The sequence below is a fragment of the Bactrocera tryoni genome, chromosome 1 (genome assembly GCF_016617805.1).
Source record: "Bactrocera tryoni isolate S06 chromosome 1, CSIRO_BtryS06_freeze2, whole genome shotgun sequence".
Classification (NCBI taxonomy): Eukaryota; Metazoa; Arthropoda; class Insecta; order Diptera; family Tephritidae; genus Bactrocera; species Bactrocera tryoni.
The window spans coordinates 12550309-12576781 of record NC_052499.1 but is presented as its reverse complement, the minus strand read 5'-3'; the positions used below and the strand labels follow the sequence as shown (position 1 = coordinate 12576781).

Below are 26473 nucleotides of genomic sequence, written 5' to 3'. Positions count from 1 at the left end.
ATTTGAAGATGACCCAAATAAGTTTAAAACCGTTTATTATTTATTACTTATTGTGCTATTTTTTGGAACACCTTCGATGCTAAAATTAGATGAGCCAATAAAAATTACCATCGGTTGTTAAGAAAGTTTGTAGTATGAGAGGCCTTGTTAGCCATACAAATAGCTTAGTCTTTAATTAAGAACAAAAAATAATTTCGATACTATCAGAAATAACACACACAGTCATCTTCTCAATTTTTATATTTGTTGTATGCAAAACACAACTTCTTGAATCTTTAGCAGAATTTTAAATATAAAGCAATTCGTAAACTTAAACATCTCAATCCAAGCGCCAATTTTAATGACTTTTATAAAATATTACATTATTTTCATATGAGAACTTATACAGACGCAAAATATTATATTAATCTGTGAATATATCTTAAATTTCATCAAAACATAGTTTCTTCAGTCAAATATTCTGTTCAAAACCCGAAAATGCGCCTTGTCCTTAGTGATTTATGTATTGCTATAGCTCCAGCTCAGTTTTGATATTAGGCTCAACGAAATCTGATTTATCACGTTTTGCATCAATTAGAATTCGTTTCCCCGCCGGCTCTGAAGACGGACTTTCTGAAAATTTGCCATTTCGTGTCATAATGCACGAGTTTAAACCTTGGTTAGATGCCGCTGCAGCACAAGTTTGATGCTCTTGTTTAATATCATAAAGAACTGGTTGTATATTTGCTGCTTTAGAAGCAAACGCATTACCACTTTCTGAAAATTCAACGTCTAACAACATAGTTTTCTCGGCCACCGCCATTACTGCTGCAAATATTTAATTGGACATTAATAATTAATCATTAATAATTTTGGTTCTATTTTTACCTGTTGTGGTTTCAGATGGTGTTGTTTGTAACTTTCTTTTTCGACCAACCGGTTTCGACGTTCGTCGTGGTTTTTTCTCACTTTTCGAAACCTCATCCAGTGAAGTACGTTTGTACAATGCCTCCGAAAAGTGTTCCGGATTACCCAAAAATTCAGATGAACACTCGTTTTTCACACAAGTTAAATCCAACGCCGGCTGACTTGCTAAAGTTGCAATTGTACTTGTGGCGGTATCATCTCTGAAATCTGCAGGCGTTATTTCTGTTAATGTTACAGGCGGTGTGCTGATACTCATTAGTTCGGTAAATCGAGTTGGTTGTAAACGACTTAATAGGGCTGTTTGATAGAGTAATGCACGCATGCGTTTACGAAATTTCTGTATCGCTATATTTTTCTCATTTTCACTTGGTTTGCGGTCATAGCTGTTATCTACAGATTTACATCCCTCTAATTGCACCTGAGCCGATTGCACGCATAGTGCTCGGAAGGCCATTGCTGTCGACCAACTTGGTGGAAATATATAGTTGAAGGACTCACATACAGATTCGTTTGCAATTTGGTTTTTCGGATATAGATAAAATGCGCAACGGCGTTCAATATGCGGTAATAGCGAACTGTTCGCAATATATGGCTGTGGAGAGTCCGTCTTAAAATCGAGTGATGTTGCCACAAAACGTAATAATTCATTTGGTTGTTTAATACATACATCAGCACCTAAACTAAAATTATAAGAATATTTAAAGAAATGATAGAGCATTTGTTCAACAGCACGCAAACGTTCCACATATGATATTTTCCGTACTTTTTTCCCAATTTTTCTCAACGATTGCACTTCGCATTTTGGAGGGTCTTTAGTTTTGAGCACTTCTTCAAACTTATCAACCTTTTCTTTAAGTTTCTTAATTTTCTGATTTGTTGGTACAAGCACAGTGTCGGGATTTTCTCGCAATTCTGCGACTTTTTCGACCCAATTTTGGGTTGTAATAACGCTATTCTTCATTGTACATGTCTTTTTTCTGGGTATGTCTTCAAGTGTAGCCTCTGGATTTTTGGCAAAAAACTTCTTTATAGTAAGGAAACGTGTTCGACAGCTAATACGATTGTGGTTTCCAAGAGCTCCAGCACAACGAAGCCAAGCAGATGTACCATACTCAGCTATAAACTCCATAAGTTTCTTATCATCCTCTACAGACCAGGGTGTTAGCTTATGACGAGTTTGTAATGTATTTCTGTAACGCATACGAAGCTGTGTTATAGAGCGATTTGGAAAAAGTGTACGTGGAAATAATGCAAATTTTTCTCCATATTCTTTAACCGCTGCCAACAATATGAGGTCTTCTTCAGGGGAAAATGGTTCTGAAAGCATGCAAAGATTATTGTAAAATTGTGAAAACATAATATATTACGAATTTTACCATGACTAATCTTTGGATCCAAATAATATATATAACGTTGATGTAATGATTTTTTCGGTTTGTGGGGAAAATAAGACGCCACTACATTCCAATCGATTACTCCGTTTATGGACTTTTTCTCTATTAATTTTAGTAACTTAATATCATCACGTTTATCCCAACGACCCCAACGTTGAGTGTCCATAAAACAAACGGCCGTTTGATATTGTATAAAGCATTGATAATCAGAACGTTTCGAAACTGATTTGGCGATTTTGTCCCAATTTTGATAATTATGAATTTGCGCTACATGTAAGAGTCGTTTATTTTCTTCTTCAGACCAAGCGCTACGTTTAAGCGATGGATGCAAGTATACTTGCCACATTGTCTTACAACTGCTCGGTGAATGTCGATAGTTTAAGTTATGTGCAGACACTTGTACCCAATCAACCTGGAATTTTTCATCTACTTGTGTTAAAAGATTTGCCAACTTCTCTGTGTGAACTCTTATATCTAGTGTGAGTTTTTTCGATTTATTACTTTTGTCTCGAATTTGGTGATCTGCTAAGTAGTCCACTACCTGTAAATAGATAAAATCTTTTCAAAATGTATTTAACAAAATACATATATAGAAAACAATGAAGTACAAAATAGATATGAGTTAAATCCGATAGCCGGTATTTTTATTCAAAATAAAAACTCTTAGCTCTAAGTTCACGATTGTGTGTTTAGAACTCAAAAAAGTATTTTATTTTTCAATCGTGTAGGGACTATTTATTTTACATTCTTACCTGTTCTTTCACTGCTTGGACCACAGCTTTTTTGTCCAATAATGACCAAACATGGCGGCTACATAACTCAAAGTCCATTGGGAACATTTCGTTTTCCACATTCTTACGATATTCGTAATCTTGATTGTTTGGACAGTTCCGACATTTAAGGTCTTTAAAAAACATATTTCCTTTAAAAAAGAAAGTGCCTCCTTTAAGGTAGGCACCGCGCATTCCAAATCCCCGTTCTTTTTTGCACAAATTCATTTTCAGTCGTTGCTCGTTTGAAAGGTATCGCTGTTGAACAACTTGTAATAAGACCTGCAAACGTTTTCGCACTTCTTGCAGACGTTGCTGCATCTCCTGGTTCAATATTAATGCATTTTCACAATTAACTTGGCTGCGAACACCCAGTAAGTTTGTTATCTCACCCATGTATCTGGCACTGAATGCCGCATAGTCGGCGCTGGATTCCTCCTCCATTTCAGAATCCGACCAATCTATATACAAATAATATGAAATTGTCATGAGAATTTGTCGATTTTTGCAACATTATTACTTTAAATTTACCTTCAACGCTACCATCTTCAGAGGCAGAGTTTTCAACATTAATTGATATCATAACTATTTTATTGCAATGCTTTTAATCATAAACGTTTTTAAACTATAGGGAAAAGTTTATAGTTTTGTTTATTCACCTAAGTAATAACTGATAAGTTTTGTTATCGAAAGCAATTCACAACAACAGTAATAGATTTCCTTTAGACTGCGTTTAGACAAGTGTTCTTTTTTTTCATTTTTATTATGATATGCATATTTGCATATTAAATGAAAAAAACATAATAACCTTCACATTTGCGAACATAATAAAAAATTCGACAGCTGAACAATCTTAAGCGAGTACCTACACCGACATCAATGTTGAATTAAAGCTATTTTCTTTTCTAAATCCCAGCCTTTTGTTATATACAATACATATTCCTTTAATTTGAAAATGTATTAATGTTATTAAATTGCTAATTAGCTGACAAGATTAGCTCATTTAAAAATTATAAATTCGCAAAATCCTTTGTCTATAATTTCTAAGATGTGGCAATAATATTAATTTTTTCAATGTACTAGTTTCGAATATTTTATACTCTTGCAACATGTCGCTACAGAGTATAATAGTTTTGTTCACCTAACGGTTGTTTGTATAACCTCACAATATATACATATATATATATATAATAATAAATATATATATATATATATATATATATATATATATATATATATATCATATATAACATCTCATCTACGAACTTGTCTTCACTTTTTTAACAAGAACCACTTGTACCAGGTTTCATCAAGATATCTTAATATCTTTTGCGCAGACGGATAGATAGACAGACAGTCACTCGGATTTTAAATTTTCATCACCTTGATTGATCAATATATAATAATGATTGATAATATATACTACTGCCACGCTTACCAAACGCCATTAAACGAAAACCTATAAAGTGCCATAACTAAACACTAAATTAAGATACAGAACTGTAAATTGGCACAGGGTGTCGCAGTAGAATAAGGCACCTGTGGACAAATTAAAAAAAAATTGGATGATAACCCCGCCCACTCCCCATATAACGGTTTATTTTAAAATACTAAAAGCGCGCCAGATACAATAAATTTTACTCACGAGAAGGAACGAGAGGGCTCGAAATCGGACAATGGGTGGCATAAATAAAGAAGCACTTAATATAACGAAATAAAGTTTTGAACAAAAAGTGCCTTTGAAGTATTTTACCTTATGACCAACAATTGTCCAAATCGAACCCAACTTGGACAAGCCTCTAGGTGCCGAATATGGGAATCCCAGTACCTATACTTAGATCTTTTTACTGAAAATATCGGTCAATATGTGAAATATATAATTGAAACTTGAAATTTCCTTTCCTGATAGTAGTATGTCTCTATGTTGCAAATATGTTGAATTGGGTCAATACTTTCCTTAGCCCCCATATACCTAATATAAAGAATTTCGAACTTCCAGGTGTTCGCTTGTACCCAATCTTAGCTCTTCCTTACTTCTTTTATTTTAAATACAAAATTCTTAAAAGCTTCACGTATATGTTAATAGAAAACTATATCGGTATTTACACAGCATCTTTACCTTGACTTTGGGGGTTTCTAATTCAAAGTGTAGACAAAAATAGATAAAACACTGTCTTTACGTTCAAATGAGTTTTATTTGAAATTTCTGTAACAAAATCAAGTGATTAATACTTACAATAACATGTAAAAGAAAACGAAATTAAACATTTAAGTTTTTTAAGGATAATTTTACGAAGTTATGTTATTTCATGGTAATAATTGATTATTTTATTTTTTTCTTTCAAAGGTTGTGTAACTATTATAATCTCCCTCATTTTACATTGTTTATATTGATATAATGTTACCTTGTTCTGTTAGATGTACGTTAGTTAACTTCAAATAGTATATATTATGTTCTTTTTTGTATTTTGAGTTATTTTTCGAACATAAGCATATATTATATATATTACATGTTATAGTTTTGAAATTTGAGTTTTGCAACACATTTTATAAACATTATATTATTAAGACACTTTATTTATATTTCTTAATTATTCCAAATGATGGTGGTTTATATGATTTTATAGTTGTGTCGCGAGTACGTTTTAATTCAGTTCCATATATGGCGGTAGGTGGACGTTTATAAGGTGCTGTTGATGGGATAACTTTAAATTATTTTATATTTTGTATCGTTTATAAATATTAATGCTTTTATTATTATAATATAATTTTATATGTTTTGTCACAGTCATAAGTAATAAAATATAGATATTAAACATTATAAGATAATTTATAGCGCAATATATAAGTAGTGGCCATGGTAAGATATTAAAATGTTAGTAACAAAATCATTTATGGAAAAAGTGCTTCTGAAAACGTACTTACCCTTAACATACCCATAATTATGGATGGGAGTCACTAAACGAGTATGTACTTTAGTTTCGTAAACTTCCTCATCAGATTCATTTCTGCGAATTAATTTTTTATCGTAACAAGTAGTAAATTAAAAAAACTATATGATTTTCAAATATGTATAATATAACCCTTACGGCTGTGTTTACTATTTTTTTTTTTAATTTTAATTAATTGAAGATAACGAATTTAATAGATAATACTTACTGATACATTCCCTGTTGATCCCCATGACGGGCAAGATTATAAAATTTAGATGAGCTAGGACCAGTCATCATCTTTTTGTCGAGGATAGATCTGAGAATTGAAAAGAGATTTAAGCGTTATAAATATATCCACTTTTTTTAATTTTGAAATAATTTTACCTCGAATACTGTTTTGCCGACTTAGGATCTATTTCCATTAATTCTAAGAGTTGCTCATGTGACACATCATCATTTTTATCTGGAACAAGATACTTGCGGATCTCAGCTAAGGCGTATGCAATACGAGCGTAGCATTCCGCCGGTGCTGCTATTGTACTAATTTCCACATATAAACTTCGATTCAAATGTGCGAAACGTGGATCTCCTGATTCGCGCATTTCTTCCTCCTTAGTGCGATCTCGTATTGAGTTTCGTCCTTTTATTACAATTTTACATTGAGTTTCTTCTTGTAATCTTCTTAAAGAATTACCTTTGGGTCCAAGAATTTTCCCGGTGAAATTAAACTATGAGAATATATGGTAAACAGAAAATATCAATAGTATTTTCACGAATTTTTAATGACAAATGTACCTTAGGAAATTGCTTGACAGGAACGAAAACTTTCTGTGTGACTTTTATGGGTTTTTGTTGGTATACATCTGCATAATATTCTCTACCTGGTATACGTCCTGTAGAGTAAACCCTTTCAAACGCTGAAATATTCAAAAATAATTTTCAATACTTGGATGTCAAGACGATTTCAAAGAAGTTACCTTCGTCAATTAATAAAGCGCACAAAGGAAAATCTGCACCAAGTCGTTCACGTTCCTCATCCAAGTCAGCTAGAAATTTTTGGGCAAAATTATTTATTCGTGGTGTTTCATTTTCTTCTTCCTTTGGTGCATTATTAGTCTCATGTACATGTTCAGCCATGTCTTGTTCTTTTCTTAAAAACTTTTATAAAAACAATTTTTTGCAATACAAAATTATATTAGAGAAAAATTGTCTACGTACCTTTAGAAAGGATATTTTTGTAGTGCAAGTGTAATCAGAATGAGGCAATTTGGGTATGCTGCCAGACTTCTCCATACTTTAACAGTGTTTCTGTTAAATAAAATCTACTGGAAATTAGGATTAAGTCAATAGAGAAGAATTTTACTATTTTTTTTATAAAATTTTATTATAATTAAAGGAAATCAATTTGTGTTTATCGAAAAATTTATATTGTTTTGAATAGTAATGCCAGAGAACGTTCATCATAACGAGAACGTTTTTAACGTAAAATATTTTACGTTCTCTGTTGTTGTTTTACGAATTGTTAGCACTTGTCTTTTGTTTTTGGAACGTATCCGCCATTTTAATTCCAAAAATTTAGATTTGACAGCAATTTTAATCATAGTGGAGCAATAAATTCATTTTGTTTTTAAGCATTCAATTGAATTTAAATTGTGTTAATTTAGAAAAATGTCGGAACATTCAGATGAGGTCAGCCAAGTTACAAAAGATGGTGAGATCGATGGACCAAGGATAAATAATTTTGCCCAAAAATTTTTGGATGAATTAAATGAGGAACGTGATAGACTGAGCAATGAGTTTCCATTGTGTGCGTTGCTTATAGAGGAAGGTTAGTTGTATTCCAATGCATTTTTATAAAATTTTCGTAAATAGTTTCGGAACATTAAATTGAAACATTGTCTTCGCGTAGCTATTGAAAGAGTGTGCACTACAGGCCGAATTCCTGGCAGAGAATATTATGCTGATGTTTACAAACAAAAGCCTATCAAATTGGTTCAAAAAGTATTTGTCCCAATTAAACAATACCCAAAGGTATAGTTCAAATATAAAAAATAGTTTGTGTACATCATTTATGTAAATTCATTAAATTCACTAGTTCAACTTTACTGGAAAAATATTAGGCCCTAAAGGCAATTCACTTCGTCGTTTGCAAGAAGAGACTCAGTGTCGCATTGTCATCAAGGGACGGAATTCCATACGCGATCGAGCTAAGGAAGAAGAAATGCGTAATTCGGGCGATCCACGACACTCTCATTTAAACAAAGATTTATTTGTTGAGATAAGCACCGTCGCAACACCCGCAGAAGCTTACGCTCGTGTGGCATACGCTCTTGCTGAAATACGAAAATATCTAGTTCCTGACAAAAATGACGACGTTGCGCAAGAACAACTTCGTGAACTTATGGAAATCGATCCCAAAACCGCAAAGCAGTTTTCTAAGTAACCGAACTTAGGTATATAATGTAATAATACTATATTTAATTTGGTTAATTTCAGATCAATATATGAAAACAAAATAGTATCAAGTGGTCCATCCAAGTATTTGAATTTTGTAAAACAATATGCATATCAGATTGATCCATCTAAGTAAGTATAAACAATATTTTAAAGAGATTTTAATTTTGTTTTGTAAAATATCTATCTGAACAGAATTAATGTATAATTTGAATACTTTCACAGAGAGGAGGAATCAGAAGAGGAGTATTATGAAACTCGTATTCCTAAACGTACAATCGTTCCGGCTTACGAATATACCCGAGGTAAGATATCAGTTTATTATTTATTATTATCGTGATTGCAGTCAAAACTTTATTAGTAATATATATAATTAGTTGATTAGAATCTCCAATAAATTTAAATCCAAGAACTTTTAATAAAAGAAAATAAATAATATAAAAAATAAACTAACATAACTTTTTAATAAATTATACGAAACATTTCAATGTAAAATTTCGATAATATAATAGATAACTTATAAAAAATTAATTAATGAATATTTTAGCAAAAATTGTGCCAACAACTTTGCCATATAAACGTCCACCAACTGCCTCTATATACGGAACTCAAATGAAACGTTTCCGCGAAGCTCCAGTTAGACCAGCAATAAGACCCGTTGCACATGGAGTATTAAAGAGATATAAATAAATAACAGTATAACAAGTTTTCATTGAATTAAATATACAGCATAATTAATAACATTTAACTTATCATATGTCATCAAAAAGTATCGTAATAATATATAAAATAAATTTTTTTTAAATATATGACAAAACTGTAAGTAAGAATAGATTAGATCTGGTTGCTATTGATGCTCCATATTTCAAATCTGTAAAACATATATATATATAATATAAAAAAATACATATTTACGCATATTCAAAGTGCACAGAGATTATTGTTCAATTGTAAAACAATAATAAATAAATCAAATATTGTCCAATAAAATAAAACGTGAATTCATTTACCAAAATGGTTAAAAGCATTTAAACACAAACCAATAACTTAAAGCAATTGTTAACTTCTCCCTTTCATAAAACTGAACTATAAAAAGCAGAGAGCCATTATGAGCTATATGGTTGTATACGAAACTTTTATAAACTATACAAAATTAAAAATTCTAGTTAAAGCTTTGATTGATCTATTAAGTAATATGGTAACATGAAACACTTTACCTTATAAAAAGACAAAAATATATTTTTATATAACAAAAAATGTTTTGTTTTTAACGGAGTATTATTACAATAAACATACCATTTGAATGCTTTTTTCCTCACGTACCTATGAATATTATACATATTAACATATTTTTAAATAAAAGATTTTGCCAGTATTATTTTTTGCAAATAAATAATAAAAATTATATAATTTGTTTGATTTAACTGTTCTAATGGAAAGATTTCGGAGTTCCAATTCAATTTTAAGTGTGAATCATTGAGAAATTTATATTTAATATTCAAGCTCAAATTAACTGGCTTAAAATAATATGGGACTTTTTTCTTTACGCAGAAATTCCTCAGTTGAAAAAAAAAAAACAAATTAGTATTACGAAGTTGTAAACCCTGTCCTAGTCATCTGACATATTGTCAAAAAATTGTCATTGTTTTCGTTTTATTCACTTTCGCGAAGATTATTCCGAGAAAACGAATAATTTCTTAACTTGGAAAAGTTTTTTATAATAATTAGTAATAAAACAGTATAAATAGAATATATTTCAACAATTTCTCAAATGTCAATAATAAGGTACAAATAGAAAAGAAAAACAAAGAGCTATTATTGAAATATGGTATATATGTATGTGTATTTTGCTTTTCAGACAAAGTATTTAAGGAGGAAAATGTCCAATTTCAACTATATGGACAGAGTTCCTGTTAAAATATCGGAAAGTTTTAAACCACCTCCCAGGTTGTATCAATTGCCTCAATCAATAGTTCATAAATTGCAATTACCAGCGGAGCATTATAATGAAGCTCCACAATATTGTTATGACTTCCAGTTGGAAAAAAAGGTTCTTGCCAAAATGCCTGAGTGGCGACGTTTAAAGCAGCAGGAGCGAGAGGCACGCCGTGAACGAAAGGATCAAAGAGAGCAAGAACGTTTGCAAGAGTTGGAAGCCAGAAATAAACGTATGCTAGGCGCGGTAAATTATCCGAGTACCGATGATCTGTCTGGTTCGGATAATGAGACAGATTACAAGCAAACAAATAATGTTGGAAGAGAAAAAAATGAGTCTGATACAGAAGAGAGATTAATTTTACCCCCGCAAATAAGCAGTTTTCATAACATACTACAACCAACTATTGTTTCCAGTACTTGTGAAAATTCCAAAAAATTAAATGGCATAACAGCATCTTATTTGCAAACACATGCTAAGGCCGGAAAAAATTGTAGCGGTGCAAAAGAAGTAAATGCATTTAATTATAAAGACTTCGAAGAAGATACATCATCACCTTTTGATAATATTGAGTTAAAAACAATTAATGATTTAGATATATTAGCGCAAGTGCTTCATAACACGCAATTGCATGTCCAAAATAAGGAAATAGAGGATAAAGAAAAACAATTTTCGCACGAAGAAAAAATGGAGAAAATTGAAGTAGAAATTAAATCTGAGCTAACAACCAAAGATAATACTCACAAAAATATTACAGCAGAGAACAATAGGGTTGAACTTAAAAAGGTTGACTTTGATAAATTAAATCACCAGGCTTGGCGCAATGAAAACATTCCAAATCCAATGATTGCAAATAACAGTATGACTAATGCTACGAATTGTATAAGTAATAATAGCAACACAGCGCTTCATCCATACAATTCACTTATTAATCCTGCACAGCATACTCAACAAAAGTCCTATCAAACGTCTTACAATACATTATATAATGGTGAAGAAATTGCGCAGAAGTATTTGAATTTTAATGCCCAAACTGAAAACTCTTCGGCAATTTTGGGCAATCACAATTACCTATATACCCACAATTATAATAGTAGCGCTTCGGTTTACGGTAGTCCCAGGCATTTACTAAATCATCCAGCTGACGTTAATTCTACACACTGTATTGGCAACAATGCCAATAACTATGTAAAACCGATTTATGTCAGCAATGAATCACATTTGCAGAATCAACAATTTTTAAGCACCAGCAATTACATAGATTCAAAATCCAGGAGCGTTCCAGATATAATGGAAGAGTTAAGTGACGAGGTTCGAAACTCAGAAATACGTAGGTCCCGTTACTATAGTTTTAATTCTGAAGAAGAAAAACAAACTGAAGTCAAGGATTTTAATGAAGGTGGGTATATAGATATTCTAATAAAAATAAGTTAAAAATATTTATGTGAAGCAGATATAACTCCAAAGCAGTCACCTGTGAAAGTAACACACTCATCACAAGAGACAAATCATTTTGACAAATTGCCTCTGCCTGCACAACGACTAGTTACAAATATTAGTTCTATGGGCTTTCCGTTGGAGCGAGTGGCTAAAATTTCCACAATTTTCGGTACGGATGATAAAAAGGTAAATAACGCTTAATGAGTTATACAATATGATATAATAATTTAATTAAGTAATAATTACAGATCATTGAACATCTAATACCACTTAGTGAATTGATGGATCTGGGTTTCGACGAAGCGAAAATCTCCGAGGCTCTATTTAAATTCAATAACAATAAAGAGAAAGCCTTGGAATATTTAATTTCATAATTGCACGTGCCCTGTAGGGTCCTATATTATACATCTATATATATTAGTATTAAAATGCAGTTTATGTGTGTAATGTATTATTATTTAAAACGTATGAATAATTGAGAGAACTAAGAAACATCAACCGCTTTCAATGTACATACAAAGTAGAAACTTCATCAAAATGTAAAAAAAAAACGAAAATCACACTGATATGATATATTCGTTATATTTTTTACCGAAAATATTAACGATAAATAACGCAAATGTAATTGAGTATTCCTATAAATAAACAAAGAGATACAAATACATGAATATACATACAATATTTTATTTTGCAGTCTACATATCATTGACATAGGATGACATATTCCTTTTGTTTTCGCAGTAGAATGTTGTTGTTTTGTGTTAATTATTACGCAACTAAAAACATCTTAATTCTCATCTATTTTTAAATCATTAATTCATTGCCCCCATTAGGAGGTTAATAGCAACATCAATATTACCATTTGCTATAGTCAAATATACTAGATTGTCATCGTAATTGAGTAAACCCATTTGAACCATAGTACGCAATTCATTAGCATATTGATGCGTGCGATACTGGGGCGGTAATTCGTCACTGTCGTCTCCCGTAATAGGACCAGTAGGAGATGTTTCTGTTGTGTCCATTCGTTGTGAATCCCTGCCTTGATCAGTATTACCACTACCAGAACCACTAACTTGACTGACCCGTTGACCCAAAGATTGTAAAGCTCGTTGCAACTCTGATCGAAACATTGTTGATGAAATACGCTCCCCACTAGTTGAATTGGGTATGGATGCAGATGTTTCAGCAGCGGCTTCTGATGTTGTACCCGTGGCCGGTGTTACATTTACGTTATCACTATTTCTCTGAGCAATGTTGGACAATGAATTTACCGAACCGACGCCGATTCTGGCAAGTGCAGCTTGTAATTGCTGGCGGCTTATCATACGTATTCGTGAATTCTCCGATTGCGAACCTGATGTAGGTCGGTCGTTACTAGTGCTGGCACCCATTGAATTTTCTTCCTCAGATGAATTGGTTGAATCAGTTGCCGGCTCTGAAACTATATGATAGAAGTTGATATGTATAGAGATTAATATAAGACATATTTCACTTACGTGTAGTCGATGAGCTCCGAGCCAATTCTTTCTTAATAGTATCTACCATAAATGGAGCTGCTTCACAAATAATCGGGTAGGTTTCAGAAATGTTTTTAACTACTTCTGGATGATGAAGTGTATTAAAAAGGACTGAATCTCTAATAAGAGCTTGCGCTCCTAAATTATGACGAAATTCTGGATACTTTGCCAATACCTTTTGAAGGATATTGACACGTGAATTAACATTTATTTGAGTGTGTGCAATTACATTAAAAAGCTCGTGAATACGTGTGATATTCGCAGGTGTTGACACATCTTCTGGAGGAACGTACGGCGAATGTTGCTTTGTCTTGTTGAAACAATGCACCGTTCCGTTAGGACAAATAATTTCCAATAATTTATTTTCATCTTTTAAAGCTAAACCTTTGTATATTAACTCTGCAATTTTTTAATATGTATATAGTACATATATATTACAAATCATAAGCATATGTGCACATCGGCAGAAATGTTGCTCGTATATAGTAAGTATGTACATACTTACCCAAATTTGTTGCATCGCATTGCACCTTTTTAGCAATTTCTTCTTTTAAATAATTCACATTACGATCGAAGTCGATATCATCTAAAGGTAGAAATTCATTTGGTTTATCTTGTAAATATATGCCAGCAAAAAGTGAAGGCATTTTAAATATTCGAATATTTATAAAAACGGTAGGAGTTTTCCGCAATGCTGTTAATAATTGTTGATAATAGGCGAATCCTCAGCTATAGCAAAATTGTGGATATGCTTTATTTTGAAATGTCATGGCCAAAGAGTTGCCGTTTAAAAAATTTTGCATGAAAAATAGAAAATACCCCATTATGTTAGAAAAAATCATTAAGAAATCTTAAATACCATTCGAATTTTTGTAATTTTTCTAAATAAAATATATTTTTAATCCAAATTAAAAATCAACAAGAAATAAAAAATAGCGTTCATAATTTGTCTTACAAATCCTTTTATTTGAATTAAAAAGTTTGGCATTACAGTGCGCAAGCGCCAATAAAAGACAATTGACAATCGAACGGATCAAAACAAAACCAAAAGAAAAATAAATTAACTATTTATAGTAGTTTTATATTTGCGTTTCATTGAACTTCCTGAAAATCTGAAAATGCCAGAAATAATGAGTTGTGATTTCGAAGTTCACGGCATAGTTCAAGGTAATTGATGGATTTAATTTGAACGTAATGGTTACTATTGTTTGTTTCAGGTGTTTCATTTCGAATGGTAAGTTAATGTTATGGAGCAATGAATCATTCTCGTAATCGCTGTGACCACCAAAATAGCATTATCATTTGAAGTTATATCCCAGGCTTAAATTGTATGTATATTGCAGTATACTGAAAGGCAAGCCAGATCTCTTGGAGTGAAAGGATGGTGTATGAATACGCCACATGATACCGTTAAGGGACAAATCGAAGGGAGCCCTGAAGCCTTTGAGCAAATGTAAGTTTAAACCATTACAATTTTGTGGTATATTCCTATAATTTTTAAATTGGCTTCATTAGGAAAGTTTGGTTACAAAAAACTGGAAGCCCGACATGTCGCATAGAAAAGGTTGATTTCAGTGAACCGAAAAAACTACCGGACTACACATTTACAAATTTTTCAATTCGTCACTAATTCAATTGTTATATATGTAATGGTTAGAAATTAAAGCATTGCAAAAATTTGCATTCGTTATTAAAATAAATCTTGTCATTTAAAAAAAATAACGCATTTATGCTTCTGCCGGAGGAATACTATTACAGACCATTCACAACTTTGTGGAGTATAATTTTTTAAGATACTATTGACAATGACAGTCCAAGAGATATTTAAGCCATAATGTCCACATAGTTTAAATTAAGATCTATTCAATATTAAAAATGCTGTATTTAAAAAAAAAGTATGAAAATAACAAATCCATTTTTACAGTACAATACGTTCATTTATAATTTTTAAGTTACTTTAGTTATTGTGAATGTTTCTTTCTTTGCAGCGAAGTTGGTTACAATTTTCATTCACGTAAATTTTTCAGTCGTGTCGTTTATTGCGAGCAATCATCACTTATTCTTTGCTGCTTCGTAAAAAAAATTTGAGAAGTAGGAGTAATTATATTTATTTCTGTAATCTCACTTTAAGTGAGTGAAAGAAAGTAAAATCAAACGTTGAACTAAGTGTGAGTTATTTCTTTATTTATATTAACAAGAAATACGAAAACGGAATTGATTACTCGCAAAGTTTTCTTCACTTTGCTAAATGACTTGCGCTTGTGCAAGTGAGAAAGAGCAAGTTGTAAACCCATTCAATAATGGCTGCATAGGTAAAAACCTTGAATGCTTGCTTAAACGGGAGAGCTAGCTGTGTTTCCTGGTGTACGTGTGCACTTAACAAACGTGCGTTCGTGAACGCAAACAAAGGATCTGAGCGAGTACTTTGTGTGCTACGCGTCAATTGTAACTGCGTTAGAGCGGACGAAAGGCATTAATACATTTAGTGTGGTTTGTTATAGTCACAAGCGGGAGTGAAACAAGCAGACGTTGTAAAGAGTGCGCATGTGTTTTTATAATATTTGGATTTCGTGAACGAATTTTTGCTGGGATTGTAGGAATTGAATTATCTGTCCTCGTTACCCGTTGCTTATTATTGCATATGGAAAATAAAAAGAAAGAGGAATAACGTCGACAGTCATATGTGTGTGTGTCTGTGTCAAAAATAAAAATATAAAACAAAAGGATTTTGAAAAATTTATAAAGGAAATAATGATTAAAATGGAGACTGACAAAATTATGGACGAGACCAACTCAAATTCGCAAGCTGTAAGTTTTTTTTAACCACTTTTAATTTTATATAAACATTTTACAAATTTGATTTCTTGTTCTTTTGACTATTAATATTGTCTATAATATATAAACTTGTATTGCATGTACATATGTGATTATATTGTGTATAAACTTTGATTTAACAATCATTAATTGTAGAAACCTTTTTAATATATTTGTATTCATATTAAATAGTGAATATTATATATTTAGCTTATGACACAGCCATCAAGCTGCTCTTATTTATTGATCACAAGTAATTCAAGTCTATTGAAATTCATCTTATTCGTTATATACGCGTGTACTTTATGTTAATAAGCAGGGAGTCATAAATCATTTCGGTTTAAATGTTCAAAATCTATACAATGTTTTCTGCAATTTATGTTCAAAAATGGGATTTGTGCATCTGTTGCTACTAGAACTTATTGTGTATTAAGTTTATTCTACAGTTTAAATCGTAAATGGACTATGGAATGTGACATGTTTTTTAATTTATTTTCATACCTGACTTTCGTTCAATATCTCTCTAAGTAATGATAAAATTTGAAATTATAGGTCCTAAGAAATTCGATAATTTAGACAAAGTCGTAAGCAATAAGAATATTTGGTTTACCAATATATTGTTTCTTCAACCAACCAAACTAGCTTATGCATATAATAGTAATGCATTTAATTTTATCATTATTAGTTAATCTGCTATATAGACTTTTTTGATCCGGGTATTAGATTAAACCAGTATTTTTTAAGAGATTCAGTCATAAGTAAAAATCTAATTTATTTTAAAATATCATTATTTACAGTATGAAATTGAAATTTCCTTAATAAATTATACAGATGTATACAATATGTCACGTTTTCATCTCAATTCAATGGTGTATGACATTTTTCGGCCAACTTTATATGTCAGATGTTATGATATCTTAAAAAAAACAGAATAAAGTCTTTAAAAGTTCTTAAATTAGACATCAATGTTTAAGAAAAATTAATAGATAGGAACATATAATTTTTCTTGCTGAATATTAATTTTATGTAGTTACAATTGGTTCATATATTTTGCTATATTTTTTAATATATGTATCTACCTGAAACCCAATTAGTTTACAAGAGCTAATTTTTCTAAAATTTTCTTATAGCTTAGAGTTGAACTTTTTTTAATATTTTTTTAAATGTGATTAATTATTTTAAACTGATTAAAAGTATATATATTTTATAAATATGATATACGTAAATAAATAAAATTTAGAGGATATTGTAAAATCTTAAAAAGGTAAAGGTTACAAGAGTTCAGTTGTACCATATGTTTAATACCTTACATTTATTCATAAAAAAGTTGTATACATACATATACTAATCTAGTATTTTTTTGTCGCAAGATTGCAAATGAAATCTATAAGTATGTTTGCATGTAGATATAGAATATATATATGTACGTATATTTATACTATATTTAAATTTAAATTCTATATTTTATAGTGAAATAAAAATGTAAAAATTTACACAATTACTTAGTGCATTCAGTTTTATTTGATATTTTCTAAAACCAAATTTTCCCTTTTTTATTTGCAAATCACATTTGATTGTTTTACTGTCTTTGGTAACTACTGCCTACTGCTCATCAATGACTACGATAATTTATTACGGCTATTTTCATACATCTTCATACAAAATTATAAACATCATGATAGTTCACATCAACAATGCTGTATGATCCCGTCCGTAAGAAAGAATCAACGCAAATATTTCAAAATGAACGTGAGACCTGCTTAACCTACTTCTCGCAATGGAACGAAGCGGATCAGGTTGAATTCGTGGAACAGCTTCTTGCGCGCATGTGCCACTACCAACATGGACACATAAATGCGTTCCTTAAACCGATGTTGCAGCGTGATTTCATCACATTACTGCCGAGTAAGTGCATACCGATATTACTATAAAAACTAAAGATATATACCAATGCACAAATCCATGTCCATGTATGTAGGAAATTTATTTATATACATATGTATGTACATATGTTGAGCAATAGAGTTTCTTTATTTAAGATGGCGCACATTACATCGAAATTCAGAAAATAAATAAATAATGAAATAATTGAAAATAACAGTTTAGATTAATATTTGGAAAATCTGAAGTTTTTAGAAATCGTGCATTATTCACAAATATACATACATATATAGTAAGTAAGTCAAGGTCAAGGGTTTTGATCAAGTAAATCAATGAAATGTTTTATTGAAAGAAACTAATCAGTACCCATAAGTTCTTTTTGCAGTGTTTGTAATCTAAATTGCTTCTTATTTAAAAAGAAAGGGACCAATGATATACATTTTGCACCGCAAGAGTATGCGGACTTAATCGATTTATATACATGTATGAATCAGAATTAAAGCAATATTAAAAAACGTAATATTTTTTTAACATTTATTTATTTTTAATTCTAATATAAATTTTGAATAAAAACACTCTCTTTAACTATCTGCTAAAAGTACCGCAACCACTGACGCAACACGTTCATTGTGAAGTGCCTATAATGTGTGTGTGCGTGCGCGTATGCCACTTACCTTGGGGCTTTGTAATTTGTTTAGCATTGCAATGTTTTCTGATGTACATACATACATATGTATGTATCTTCTATTTTCGTTTATACACTAGTAACAATTCGCAACTACCAGATTTACAAGCAAACTTTTGTTTACCAAGAACAAGAATTGGTCCTGAATATCTCTTCATATAAAATCAATTATAGATTAAGTCGCATTTGTAACATACTCTTTATTATAACATATATTTATTGCTTGTTGCAATCGATCTTCTTGTATGTACAATATATGTATATGGTACATACGTATGCAGCTCGAGTGCAACTGAATCTAACGCTATAACAAAGAAAATATTGAGTTTTAACTCAAGAACTATGTAACCGAAGTTTTTAGCTAAATAATTGGGAATATGTTGTACTGATATTTGTATAAATATGCTTTAAAATGCAAAGTTATTGTGCCTTCCGCATACCCAAAGTCAACCTTTTTCCTTTGCGTAGTTTTCTTTTTTTCATTTGCTTTCTAAGTACTGAAAATATTCTCAGTGTGATACTTTCTTTTATTCTCGTATGCAATAACAGGTTCCAAATGGGTTTACATCATTAAATGATCCTCTAGCAAGTCGTTGTTATTTTTATTCATATACTGATGGCATTTAGTCAGTGATCCGAATTGTTATTTGATTTATACATACATATGTACATATGTATATAAAAAATAAACTTTTGTGTACATTTGTATATGCAATGAGTAAAGATTTCTATACTTGGAAATCGTTCATTGTTCCGCTGAAAAATTCATAATAGCTACCTTGAAATACAAAACGAATGGAGGAAGAAAAAGTAAACTTCAAACTTAACGCTGTGTAATTAAACTCATGAAGTATACTTATGTATACATATTTATGTATGTATATGTGAACGTATTTAATATTGGGTACATGATATGTGCACATAAGTATGTATATGAACATGCATATACATATGTTCACATTAAGTACTTATAACCAATAATGCAATGAGTAAAGGTATTACTCTTCCAATTTGTGAGGTTCAAAAGCGGTGAAATATTTTCAGGTGTTGACAATAATTTAAATACGGGGTCACTTGGGTTTCGTCATGCAAAAAACGGCATATTTTAATTAATATTTTTCCATATAAAAAATTAAATATTTTATTAAAACTTTTTATTATTCTAATATTACGTATTTTAAAAAGATTTTGTGAAATAGTAATGTTATTGTAAATATTTAAAACTCCGCCATTAGGACGTCATTTCCGGTAGACTCTCGGTAAAAAGGTGCCTTATCAAAAGTAAAAAAAAATACGTTAATAAGAAAAAAAAGAAAAAGAGTAATTTTGGCCAGCTTTTCGGTTATATTGGGAGTAGGGGACGGACTGCAGGTTTATTCTTTCTCTTACATTTTGCTAATATCAAGCTAAAAAGCTTCTCTAGTCATCCGAGTTGTGCAGAATATAACGGACATGCATAGAGTCTGTACCGGTAGCCGGTAAAAAAAAGAAAAAGAGTAATTTTGGCCAGCTTTTCGGTTATATTGGGAGTAGGGGACGGACTGCAGGTTTATTCTTTCTCTTACATTTTGCTAATATCAAGCTAAAAAGCTTCTCTAGTCATCCGAGTTGTGCAGAATATAACGGACATGCATAGAGTCTGTACCGGTAGCTTAAAGTTTTGAGCAACATCAGCTCTAGTTTACCCGGATGCGCAGACAATGACTTTTTGCGTTATCACTTCTAGTGGTCATCTGCATAAATGCTCGTATACTACATATAAATGTACATATGTACATACATACTACATATACATATACATACATATGATCATACATATATGTATGTATCTGCAGGTGTGTATGTGTGTGTGTGTTACATATCATATTTTCACTTTTCTGTAGATGATGTAATCTTAATTTCACTTCACTTTCGCATACAAAAATAATATTTGCAACGCAACGTACCACAAACTGATAATCTACATTTACATAGCCTACATATATTTTAAATTCAATTTCTATGTGTCTATAATGATTTCTCTTCTAAACTATCCAATGTTCGTGTCGTTTTCTTATTGCGATTTTGTGTTTCATATATTTTTATAATGTACATATATTGAATATGAATTAATCCAAAAAATTGGAAAATTTGATTTTTCAATATCCCCAACAGTCATTCATATTTAATTTAGGCGCTCATACATTTGGTAAGACTGCGATGTAGGGACAGCATCATTCGTTCAATTTGCATATTTTTTTAAAACTGTTTTCTGCTTAATAAATTATGAAAAAAATCTCTAATTTGACATACGACTTTCAGTGTATTATTGGCTTACTCAAATTTTCGCCTACAGTTCTAAACAGTTACTCTAAATAAATATAAATATTTGCATTATAACAGTTGAAATGTTATGTGATGATGAAAAAAATGGAATATCTCAGTCGATGACGCTTTTATATTGTATTGTTGGCGCATATTTTTAAACCACATGTAATGAAAAGCGAATGAATCAGATGTGATAAAGTATTCACGATAACTGCATACATAAAAACAAATTTATGAAATGTTTTATTTCTTGTTCAATTTTAGCACAGGGTTGCCAAAAATGAATTAAAAAATAATTGAATTAATTTTTTTTATTTTGTAATCGCAAATATGGGGTTAAAAAAATATAATCTCACATACCGGAATAAAAAATTAAAAATTTTAATCCCACAAATCGGATTTAAAAAAAATAATGCAATTAAAAAAGGAAAATTTTAACTCCAAGCAAATAATTATGCATTAAAAAACATAAATTGTTTTAGAATTAATATTTTTTCGCGTTTGTGTACTTCATTCATATTCAAAAATATAATTTTCAATTTTCTATTTTTAATCACAAAATGAAAATATAATTTTTAGCCCCAACATCTATATATCTTAGCTTTGTATGGTTTACTTTCACATCTTATTCGTATTTAATGAACTGACTCTTAACAAAGTAAAAAGTGCACAGCTAAGTGTAAAGATGGAATTGGGTTAAACGTGATGTGACTGAAGGCACGGTGCGTCAAGTCTACTCTTTAGTTTCTTGGTTATTCACTGTTTTCGGTTCACTGTCTGGATGTCTAACTTTATGTAGAAATGTATGTGTGAGTAAAATTGGTGAAATGCTGCTCCACATGTAGATATTCTCCACAATATGTATAATTTTAGGTTAACGTGTTTCACATATACGGCACAGTTTATAGGAAGATATACACACAAACAAGTCTGTACAACATGTGTAGTATATGCAACTACATATTGCCACCTATTGCCTTTGCTGTTTATAGTGCATAATAGTAATTTTCATTACTTACTACCTTTGTGATACAAATTGTGCATGTGTAAATAAGTGAAACGGGAAATCATCGTTGATACTGAAACTAGGCGAATTAAGCACATTGCCATATTTAAATTTTTGTAATCACCGAAGGTTTACAAAACTCATACGTAAAAATATTCTTATAATTCTTAAAATCCTAACCCCTATTGCTATATTTAATATTAAATTAAAATATCTATTTTTTTACTCTGCTAAATATAGAGAAAGGGCTTGATCACATTGCCGAAAACATACTCACCTATTTGGATGCAGATTCGCTCAAGTCCGCCGAATTGGTATGTAAAGAATGGCTGCGTGTTATCTCCGAAGGTATGCTCTGGAAGAAGCTGATCGAGCGCAAAGCACGCACCGATTCTTTATGGCGTGGCTTGGCAGAGCGTCGAGGTTGGATGCAATATCTCTTCAAGCCGCGTCCAGGCACTACTCACCGGCCACACTCTTTCTATCGCGAACTATATCCCACTATAATGAAGGTGGGTTTACTCTCTTTTACTGTATAACACATACCTATTGTATTTTTTTTATTAAATAGGATATCGAGAGCATAGAGAACAATTGGCGTAGCGGTCGTCACATGTTACGTCGCATTAATTGCCGTTCTGAGAATTCAAAGGGTGTTTATTGTCTGCAGTATGACGATCAGAAGATTGTTTCTGGTCTGCGTGATAATACCATTAAAATATGGGACCGCACGGACTTGCAGTGTGTTAAGGTAGCTTCTAAATATAAAATGCAAATTATTTAAATTTTTATATAATTATTTATACATATATTTCAATATAGACTTTGACTGGTCACACCGGTTCAGTTTTGTGTCTTCAGTATGACGATAAAGTCATTATTAGCGGTTCGTCAGATTCGACGGTACGAGTTTGGGATGTCAACACCGGCGAAATGGTTAACACGTTGATTCATCATTGTGAAGCTGTGCTTCATTTACGTTTCAATAATGGCATGATGGTAACCTGCTCGAAGGATCGTTCGATTGCTGTGTGGGATATGACTTCGCCCAGCGAAATCACCTTGCGACGTGTATTGGTCGGTCATCGCGCCGCCGTTAATGTGGTGGATTTCGATGAGAAGTACATTGTATCGGCCAGCGGTGATCGCACCATTAAAGTGTGGTCAACATCAAGCTGTGAATTTGTGCGCACATTGAATGGACATAAGCGCGGCATCGCGTGTCTGCAATATAGAGATCGCTTAGTGGTCAGTGGTAGTTCTGATAACTCAATCAGGTGTGTTAGAAGTCAATACTGTTATACTTTTTCGATTTAGTAAAATTTCTTTAATTTTTGTTTTATTTCAGACTTTGGGATATTGAATGTGGTGCTTGTTTGCGTGTGTTGGAGGGTCATGATGAACTGGTACGTTGCATTCGTTTCGATTCGAAACGGATTGTCAGTGGCGCATATGACGGTAAAATAAAAGTTTGGGACTTGGTTGCGGCGTTAGATCCGCGCGCACAGGCAAACACACTTTGCTTGAATACCTTGGTGGTAAGTGTAAATATCCTAGAAAGAAAATAGCTGAGCACTTCATTGCCTGGCAGCAAATTGTTAATGATTACAACAAATTACAAGAATGACAAAAATTTTCTTGCTTATCGCGTCCTTGTCGGCATTCCTGAAAAGTGCTGTGGACAATGAATATTTTTGGCTATGATATAAATAAATAAGAATAACAATGAAGCTTAGATATTTTGTGAAAAATAAAAAACCCATTAAATTAAAAATATTTTTTTTTTTGTAATAGTAGAACGTACATCTATTTCTAATTATTCTTTTCTTTAACGTATTTAATACAATGTTTTTTGTTTTTTTTTTTAAATTTTCAGGAGCACACTGGCCGTGTTTTCCGCTTGCAATTCGATGAATTCCAGATTGTCAGCAGTTCGCACGATGACACCATTCTCATATGGGATTTTTTGAACTTCCAACCTAATGAAAATGCATCATGTCGCCCACCTTCACGTAAGAATCACCTCTGGAGCGTGTATTATTCATTCCTAGCAAGTATTTTGCTAACCAATGGTTTATCTTTCTTCTTATTTTAGCTGCACTTACACTAATGGAACATTAACGTTTCGCATTAGTCTATAATTTGAATAACACCCAAAACAATAAGGCAATTGACGTATGACAAATTTACGCTAAAGTGATCATAAAGGGCACATTTAATGCAAACATTATAACATATTATCAAAACATAGCAAAATGTTAATTGTGTTAAATTTAACCGAGTACATTGCAGTAACATTGAAACTGTAGACAAAAAAATCTGAATAAATTACAAACAAAACACACAATATCGTCGTTTGCTTGCCGCGGCAGCTGATCTCCAAAAGGATTACAAGAAAAAATAATTCATACGTAAAAATATAAAGAAAATACATTAAACGCGTTCCACTGAGGCGAAGAAAAATAAGAGATTGCATAAAACAAGTCGTTGATCTTAAAAGTGAAGTGAACATATATAATGTATGAATATGTGCTTATATGTGCATCAGCTGACACATAACCATTATTAAAACGCTTAGTATTATTGAGAAAAAGAGAAGCAACTGATAAAAATATCATTTATTGGGTAAATGTTAACAAAATTATTATAATAAATTGACATTTAGGCGTTGTAAAATTACAAAATCGAATCGAAAGTGCACTGTAAGTTACGTTGATGTGGAAACGATGGGCGAACGGATGAGTGCGTTAGCTACTCAGGAGAAAAGTAAAGGAGATGGACGTCATCATCATCATCAACATCATCATTTAAGCTGAAGCATACACAAGTAAAACAATTTTAATTTGTAATTAGCGTAGAAATGTTGAACAAAATACATACAAAAAATCCAATTATATCGAGAAATTGCAGAGAGAAAGGAAATAAATAAATTGAATGTATGAACTAAGACATACTATACTTTTTCGAATTGCAAATTTATTGAAAAATATTCGAATGATGATATAGGACTACTTATGCATAGGTTAATTCACGATCTTGTGAATTGCGATCTAACCTTAGCTCTAAAGCAAAATGGAAAGAATCGTAATTTGAATATAAATTTTGAATAGAAGTTTCTTAGAATATGTTTTTTATTATTTATTATTTTATTGTTTATTTCTTTCTAAATTTGTTATTTATTCAATTTATTTATTATTTATTTTTTTATTATTATTTTATTTAAAGGGTCAGTATGGTAATCTTTTTAAAAAAATTTGGTTTTGATTTTTCTGTTCCCTTATACCCTTAGAATTAATGTAGAAACTCACTTTACCATTGGAAGGTTTCAAAAAAGGCCCAAAAATAATAATACCGCTCGACGTTCGGAGCACTCGGAGTGCACACCTCAAACTTGAAACGCGTTTTTCTCAAAACACACTTTTTTGAAGAGGACATGATTGATTCCGGTCGAACTACTCAACCGATTTGCTTAATTTTTTTTTAGTGTTCACAAAACGCCTGGCTAACGTCTCTTTATTTTTTTTTTTTATAATTTATTGACAAAATTTATGTAAAAAGACATGTGGAAAAATTAAAAAAAAAAACTTTAATTACTTTTTTATTTATCAACATTTTTTCATGATTCTAGTAGGGACGATAACCATTCACGTACTTTTTAAGAATAAATTGGGTTTTTGTGTTTCAGATAATCCAGACATGAGAAATCGTGCCCTCCAGTGAAAAAACGCATCTCATTCACCCAGCGATTTCTCCGACAGATGTCATCGAAAAATTCCGAAAAAAATTGTTTACACACTCCACGATATAATAGCTCATGATATGTGAAAAAAGTTCTACTGCAGAATAAAAATTTCTATGAAAAAAAATGTCAAAAAAAAACAGGCCAGATTACCCTACTGACCCCTTAAAGAGATTATAGTAAATAGTATTAACATTGAAATTATTCCATTGTGTTATATATGAATTTCGGATTTGCCAAACGCATTTTGCAGAGATTAGTTTCGATTTTAGCTTAGGCTCAAACGTGATACAGAATATGTTAAACGTGTATTCTTTTGTTTTTTTTTTTTATAAAATTGGAATTTTCAAATTTTTTTGGAATTTTATATTAAAACAACACCAAATTAAATCAATGGAGATCCCAGAGATATTAGTAATTTACATCAAAATTATAATGTCGATGCTTGGCTTTTCCAATTTTGTTGTTCTTGTTGAATCGGATATATTCATTTCTATTTTTATATTCGCAATTAGCTGTTACATTATAACTAATTTTGCTTAGTTATATTTAATGAATAGTTTGGCAAAATCTATACATTCTTTTCGAGTAATGCAAAACAAAAAATATTTCTTGGATTCTTATTAAATTAATTAGAAAATCTGATGCCTTAATCTATGGCTACTTATTATGGCTTATTATGGCTACC

At 31.3% G+C, this 26473-nt stretch overlaps 7 protein-coding genes across 12 annotated transcripts; 4 read left to right on the top strand and 3 right to left on the bottom strand.

Annotated features, from left to right (window-relative positions):
- Nucleotides 1–225: 225 nt before the first annotated feature.
- On the bottom strand, nt 226–3744 carry LOC120770161. 3 transcript variants are annotated; one of them, XM_040097387.1, is made up of 6 exons: nt 3602–3619; nt 3463–3531; nt 3053–3394; nt 2283–2841; nt 868–2223; nt 226–807 (listed from the first exon to the last, which is right to left on the bottom strand). In XM_040097387.1, exons 1-6 carry the CDS (start codon nt 3614–3616, stop codon nt 509–511), a joined length of 2640 nt encoding a protein of 879 aa, XP_039953321.1. In that variant the 5' UTR covers nt 3617–3619; the 3' UTR covers nt 226–508. The 3 variants fall into 3 exon arrangements, with proteins under 3 accessions (XP_039953321.1, XP_039953312.1, XP_039953305.1); XM_040097378.1 differs by having other exon boundaries at nt 226–804; nt 3053–3531; nt 3602–3744; XM_040097371.1 differs by having other exon boundaries at nt 3053–3531; nt 3602–3743.
- Nucleotides 3745–5588: 1844 nt separating this feature from the next.
- On the bottom strand, nt 5589–7337 carry LOC120770182 (KH domain-containing, RNA-binding, signal transduction-associated protein 2-like). 3 transcript variants are annotated; one of them, XM_040097429.1, is made up of 8 exons: nt 7222–7337; nt 6981–7161; nt 6799–6920; nt 6698–6731; nt 6388–6643; nt 6230–6319; nt 5996–6078; nt 5589–5775 (listed from the first exon to the last, which is right to left on the bottom strand). In XM_040097429.1, exons 1-8 carry the CDS (start codon nt 7294–7296, stop codon nt 5645–5647), a joined length of 972 nt encoding a protein of 323 aa, XP_039953363.1. In that variant the 5' UTR covers nt 7297–7337; the 3' UTR covers nt 5589–5644. The 3 variants fall into 3 exon arrangements, with proteins under 3 accessions (XP_039953363.1, XP_039953345.1, XP_039953354.1); XM_040097411.1 differs by having other exon boundaries at nt 6388–6731; nt 7222–7333; XM_040097420.1 differs by having other exon boundaries at nt 5589–5760; nt 6388–6731; nt 7222–7332.
- A 231-nt stretch (nt 7338–7568) lies between these two features.
- Nucleotides 7569–9254, top strand: LOC120770197 (KH domain-containing, RNA-binding, signal transduction-associated protein 2-like). The gene is made up of 6 exons (XM_040097442.1): nt 7569–7831; nt 7913–8034; nt 8099–8442; nt 8500–8589; nt 8683–8762; nt 9005–9254. Exons 1-6 carry the CDS (start codon nt 7672–7674, stop codon nt 9145–9147), a joined length of 939 nt encoding a protein of 312 aa, XP_039953376.1. The 5' UTR covers nt 7569–7671; the 3' UTR covers nt 9148–9254.
- An 865-nt stretch (nt 9255–10119) lies between these two features.
- Nucleotides 10120–12505, top strand: LOC120775786 (ubiquitin-associated protein 1). Its single transcript, XM_040106127.1, has 4 exons — nt 10120–10242; nt 10316–11792; nt 11847–12019; nt 12082–12505. The coding sequence occupies exons 2-4, from the start codon at nt 10337–10339 to the stop codon at nt 12205–12207; spliced, it is 1755 nt and encodes a 584-aa protein (XP_039962061.1). The 5' UTR covers nt 10120–10242; nt 10316–10336; the 3' UTR covers nt 12208–12505.
- LOC120775793 lies at nt 12493–14096 on the bottom strand. 2 transcript variants are annotated; one of them, XM_040106146.1, is made up of 3 exons: nt 13859–14096; nt 13333–13752; nt 12493–13271 (listed from the first exon to the last, which is right to left on the bottom strand). In XM_040106146.1, exons 1-3 carry the CDS (start codon nt 13998–14000, stop codon nt 12646–12648), a joined length of 1188 nt encoding a protein of 395 aa, XP_039962080.1. In that variant the 5' UTR covers nt 14001–14096; the 3' UTR covers nt 12493–12645. The 2 variants fall into 2 exon arrangements, with proteins under 2 accessions (XP_039962080.1, XP_039962072.1); XM_040106138.1 differs by having other exon boundaries at nt 12493–13277; nt 13859–14095.
- A 265-nt stretch (nt 14097–14361) lies between these two features.
- On the top strand, nt 14362–15049 carry LOC120782144 (acylphosphatase-2). Its single transcript, XM_040114285.1, has 4 exons — nt 14362–14520; nt 14571–14587; nt 14697–14806; nt 14869–15049. The coding sequence occupies exons 1-4, from the start codon at nt 14472–14474 to the stop codon at nt 14981–14983; spliced, it is 291 nt and encodes a 96-aa protein (XP_039970219.1). The 5' UTR covers nt 14362–14471; the 3' UTR covers nt 14984–15049.
- Nucleotides 15050–16104: 1055 nt separating this feature from the next.
- LOC120774309 (F-box/WD repeat-containing protein 11) lies at nt 16105–25004 on the top strand. The gene is made up of 8 exons (XM_040103844.1): nt 16105–16161; nt 17850–18072; nt 22287–22558; nt 22618–22797; nt 22869–23323; nt 23395–23584; nt 23923–24058; nt 24142–25004. Exons 1-8 carry the CDS (start codon nt 16105–16107, stop codon nt 24165–24167), a joined length of 1539 nt encoding a protein of 512 aa, XP_039959778.1. The 3' UTR covers nt 24168–25004.
- Nucleotides 25005–26473: the final 1469 nt, after the last annotated feature.

What these genes read in the sequence shown, in the direction of transcription:
- LOC120782144 (XM_040114285.1), top strand. Translation starts at nt 14,472, where the DNA reads ATGCCAGAAATAATGAGTTGTGATTTCGAAGTTCACGGCATAGTTCAA. An exon ending in CCTGAAGCCTTTGAGCAAAT is followed by an intron (nt 14,807 to 14,868) that starts GTAAGTTTAAAC and finishes TGGCTTCATTAG; the next exon opens with GAAAGTTTGGTTACAAAAAA.
- LOC120774309 (XM_040103844.1), top strand. Translation starts at nt 16,105, where the DNA reads ATGATTAAAATGGAGACTGACAAAATTATGGACGAGACCAACTCAAAT. An exon ending in CGGACTTGCAGTGTGTTAAG is followed by an intron (nt 22,798 to 22,868) that starts GTAGCTTCTAAA and finishes ATTTCAATATAG; the next exon opens with ACTTTGACTGGTCACACCGG. An exon ending in AGTTCTGATAACTCAATCAG is followed by an intron (nt 23,324 to 23,394) that starts GTGTGTTAGAAG and finishes GTTTTATTTCAG; the next exon opens with ACTTTGGGATATTGAATGTG.
- LOC120770161 (XM_040097371.1), bottom strand. Translation starts at nt 3,653, where the DNA reads ATGATATCAATTAATGTTGAAAACTCTGCCTCTGAAGATGGTAGCGTT. An exon ending in TGAAGATGGTAGCGTTGAAG is followed by an intron (nt 3,532 to 3,601) that starts GTAAATTTAAAG and finishes ATTTGTATATAG; the next exon opens with ATTGGTCGGATTCTGAAATG. An exon ending in TCCAAGCAGTGAAAGAACAG is followed by an intron (nt 2,842 to 3,052) that starts GTAAGAATGTAA and finishes ATCTATTTACAG; the next exon opens with GTAGTGGACTACTTAGCAGA.
- LOC120770182 (XM_040097411.1), bottom strand. Translation starts at nt 7,296, where the DNA reads ATGGAGAAGTCTGGCAGCATACCCAAATTGCCTCATTCTGATTACACT. An exon ending in CTGTCAAGCAATTTCCTAAG is followed by an intron (nt 6,732 to 6,798) that starts GTACATTTGTCA and finishes ATATTCTCATAG; the next exon opens with TTTAATTTCACCGGGAAAAT. An exon ending in TCGGCAAAACAGTATTCGAG is followed by an intron (nt 6,320 to 6,387) that starts GTAAAATTATTT and finishes TTCAATTCTCAG; the next exon opens with ATCTATCCTCGACAAAAAGA.
- LOC120775786 (XM_040106127.1), top strand. Translation starts at nt 10,337, where the DNA reads ATGTCCAATTTCAACTATATGGACAGAGTTCCTGTTAAAATATCGGAA. An exon ending in AGTCAAGGATTTTAATGAAG is followed by an intron (nt 11,793 to 11,846) that starts GTGGGTATATAG and finishes TATGTGAAGCAG; the next exon opens with ATATAACTCCAAAGCAGTCA. An exon ending in TCGGTACGGATGATAAAAAG is followed by an intron (nt 12,020 to 12,081) that starts GTAAATAACGCT and finishes TAATAATTACAG; the next exon opens with ATCATTGAACATCTAATACC.
- LOC120770197 (XM_040097442.1), top strand. Translation starts at nt 7,672, where the DNA reads ATGTCGGAACATTCAGATGAGGTCAGCCAAGTTACAAAAGATGGTGAG. An exon ending in CAATTAAACAATACCCAAAG is followed by an intron (nt 8,035 to 8,098) that starts GTATAGTTCAAA and finishes TAAATTCACTAG; the next exon opens with TTCAACTTTACTGGAAAAAT. An exon ending in GGCTTACGAATATACCCGAG is followed by an intron (nt 8,763 to 9,004) that starts GTAAGATATCAG and finishes TGAATATTTTAG; the next exon opens with CAAAAATTGTGCCAACAACT.
- LOC120775793 (XM_040106138.1), bottom strand. Translation starts at nt 14,000, where the DNA reads ATGCCTTCACTTTTTGCTGGCATATATTTACAAGATAAACCAAATGAA. An exon ending in ATGCGATGCAACAAATTTGG is followed by an intron (nt 13,753 to 13,858) that starts GTAAGTATGTAC and finishes AAAAAATTGCAG; the next exon opens with AGTTAATATACAAAGGTTTA. An exon ending in TCGGAGCTCATCGACTACAC is followed by an intron (nt 13,278 to 13,332) that starts GTAAGTGAAATA and finishes TCTATCATATAG; the next exon opens with TTTCAGAGCCGGCAACTGAT.